This window comes from Phragmites australis, chromosome 4 (assembly GCF_958298935.1).
Source record: "Phragmites australis chromosome 4, lpPhrAust1.1, whole genome shotgun sequence".
Classification (NCBI taxonomy): domain Eukaryota; kingdom Viridiplantae; phylum Streptophyta; class Magnoliopsida; order Poales; family Poaceae; genus Phragmites; species Phragmites australis.
The window spans coordinates 17,336,425-17,338,778 of NC_084924.1; the positions used below are offsets into that span (position 1 = coordinate 17,336,425).

General features: G+C 48.4%; 1 protein-coding gene across 1 annotated transcript; it reads left to right on the plus strand.

Moving 5' to 3' along the window:
- Positions 1–719: 719 nt before the first annotated feature.
- On the plus strand, positions 720–1,802 carry LOC133914246 (dof zinc finger protein DOF3.1-like). Its single transcript, XM_062357375.1, has one exon. It carries the CDS (start codon positions 904–906, stop codon positions 1,711–1,713), a length of 810 nt encoding a protein of 269 aa, XP_062213359.1. The 5' UTR covers positions 720–903; the 3' UTR covers positions 1,714–1,802.
- Positions 1,803–2,354: the final 552 nt, after the last annotated feature.

Genomic DNA, 2,354 nt, shown 5'->3' on the forward strand with positions numbered 1-2,354 from the left:
CCGACAATAGCACAGTGAGGAACATAAAAGGCTAGTTAGCTATGCTGGTATGTTTATTTTTTTCATTTTATTTCATAATTCTGTTTGATCCTATAAAAATCACACCAATTTTTTACTCATATAATAAATAACAAAGAACATATTTTAACTGGTTCCTACTAAAAATCTCTTACAAATTTTAAATAAAAATTTTCAAATTTGATTATTTTTATACTTCACTTCAATTTAAGCATAAATTTAATTCCCATAAATTTATTTATATAGTAACTACTCTTACAATACGTGTATTTATATGATAACTGTTTTTACAAATTCTTACAACGTGTGTACTTATATAGTAAATACTTTTACAATATGTGTGCTTATGTGATAACTATTCTTATAAATCTTTATAATATATGTGTTTGTGTGGTAACTGCTTATATATAGAGCATAGATATAGCCGTTGGAAGGATATTTGAAACAACTAGCAGTTAGAATATAGCCGTTGAACAAAATAGCTGTTGGAATAAAGCCGTTGTAAGAAGCAGCTGTTATGAATAAAATACAGTGTATAAGATAAAGAGAGTGAGATTTAACTAATTTGCTAGAGCGTGCAGAAAAATGAAAAATGAATCTTTTAGAGTAAATAATCAAATAAAAATATGGCCAATTATATTTAGGTAGTCTGCTAAAATTGCTCAAGATACTAGTAGCAAGTAGCGAGGCAGGGCACCTATTACCCTATAGACTGGACTCATCGGCCTTCTGTCAGCATCCTTCTCTCTCAGCAGCTACTAGCATGCACGCGTGTATATATACCACCCTTGGGCAAGATCCCAAAACAGCAAGTAGAAGCACAGCGGCCATCTAAACCTGTACGATAATCTTTCTTCCATTGCACCAACCCCAAGCCAGCATCCAATGGCAGGCCAAGTAATGGAAGCTCAGGCGCAGCTGCAGCGTGCCGTGACGCTAGCCCAGCTACCGCCCAGCTGCAAGAACAACAACCTCACGACGACGACAATGCCGGCCACCTCCGGCTCCAACACCACCACTACCACGGCGGCCGAAATTGCGTACCTCCGACAGGTGCAGAACGCCGCGGCCGAGGCGAACAACCACAGTGGCAACGGCGGCGCGCGGGGGGAGCAGTGCCCGCGGTGCGCGTCGCACGACACCAAGTTCTGCTACTACAACAACTACAACACATCGCAGCCGCGCCACTTCTGCCGCGCCTGCCGCCGCTACTGGACGCTGGGGGGGTCCCTGCGCAACGTCCCCATCGGCGGCTCCACTCGCAAGCGCCCGCGGCTGGCGCATCCTCCGCCGTCGGCGCGCCGCCCTCCGGCACACGTCTTCGGTCTCGGCGGCGCACCTCCGATGCCCCCACCGCCGTCGCAGGGCCTCCTCGGCTCGCTGTTCGCGCTCAGCGCGGCGCCGCTGCTGGAGGGGCGCGGCGCAGGGTTCGACCTTGGCCTCGGGCTGCCGCCAGCCGGGCCCTTCAGCTCCGGCGAGGTGGGTTTGCAAATGCAAGGTATCGGACCTATCGGTCTCCGGGTTGGTGGTGGTCCTGCTGGGGCGTCGCAGCTGTTCTGGCCCACCGGGCTGCTGGACAACGACGGCGTGGACACGTGGAAGGTGCCCAGCGCCGGGGCCAGTGCAATGTGGCCGGATTTCTCTGCGGCGGCACAGGCAGGCGGGCTGATGCATGGTGGGGCCCAGTTGATGTGACTGGGCATGCAGCCTTCCCCATAGAGGAGTATGACCTGCTACGCTAGGCTTGCAGCTCTACTCGTATACCTACGTAGTCGTGTAGTAGTAGCCAGTGTGGTGTCTGTGTTAGTAATTTGTTCAATTGTTCTGCGTGTCTTTGCAGGTCCGTGTCATGTCCGTGTGTCCAGGTGTGTCCAGGCTCTTGGGCTCTTGGCGGTGGCTATGGTAGAAAGGTTCCGAGCTAGTTTGCAGTTTTGGTCCCTGCTAGTGCTACGAGTAGAATGGTCTTTGTGGTTGTACTTGTTCCATTGGGCTACTCTCTACTCGTATCTCGTATGCATGTGAATGTTAAGCTTACGGTATAATATACAGCATCTATAAAGCTTGCTTTGTTAAATTGCTGTCTGTGTTGTCTCGATCAATTAACCGATCACCCAAGTCTTAATATTGTTAAATCACCCTTGTTCTTTTTTTAAACCTAAATCATCATTATTCGGCTCGGTTTACTGATCGCTTCTTCGACATACAAATGCAGACTCTCTCAGGTACCGCGTGCTCAAATCCGTAAGTGGGCCGGGCCTGTTCTCTAGTCACCTACTCTATCTTATACTATAGAGTTTCGGCCCAAACTGTCTGCACTATCTGTGACATCATAAGAG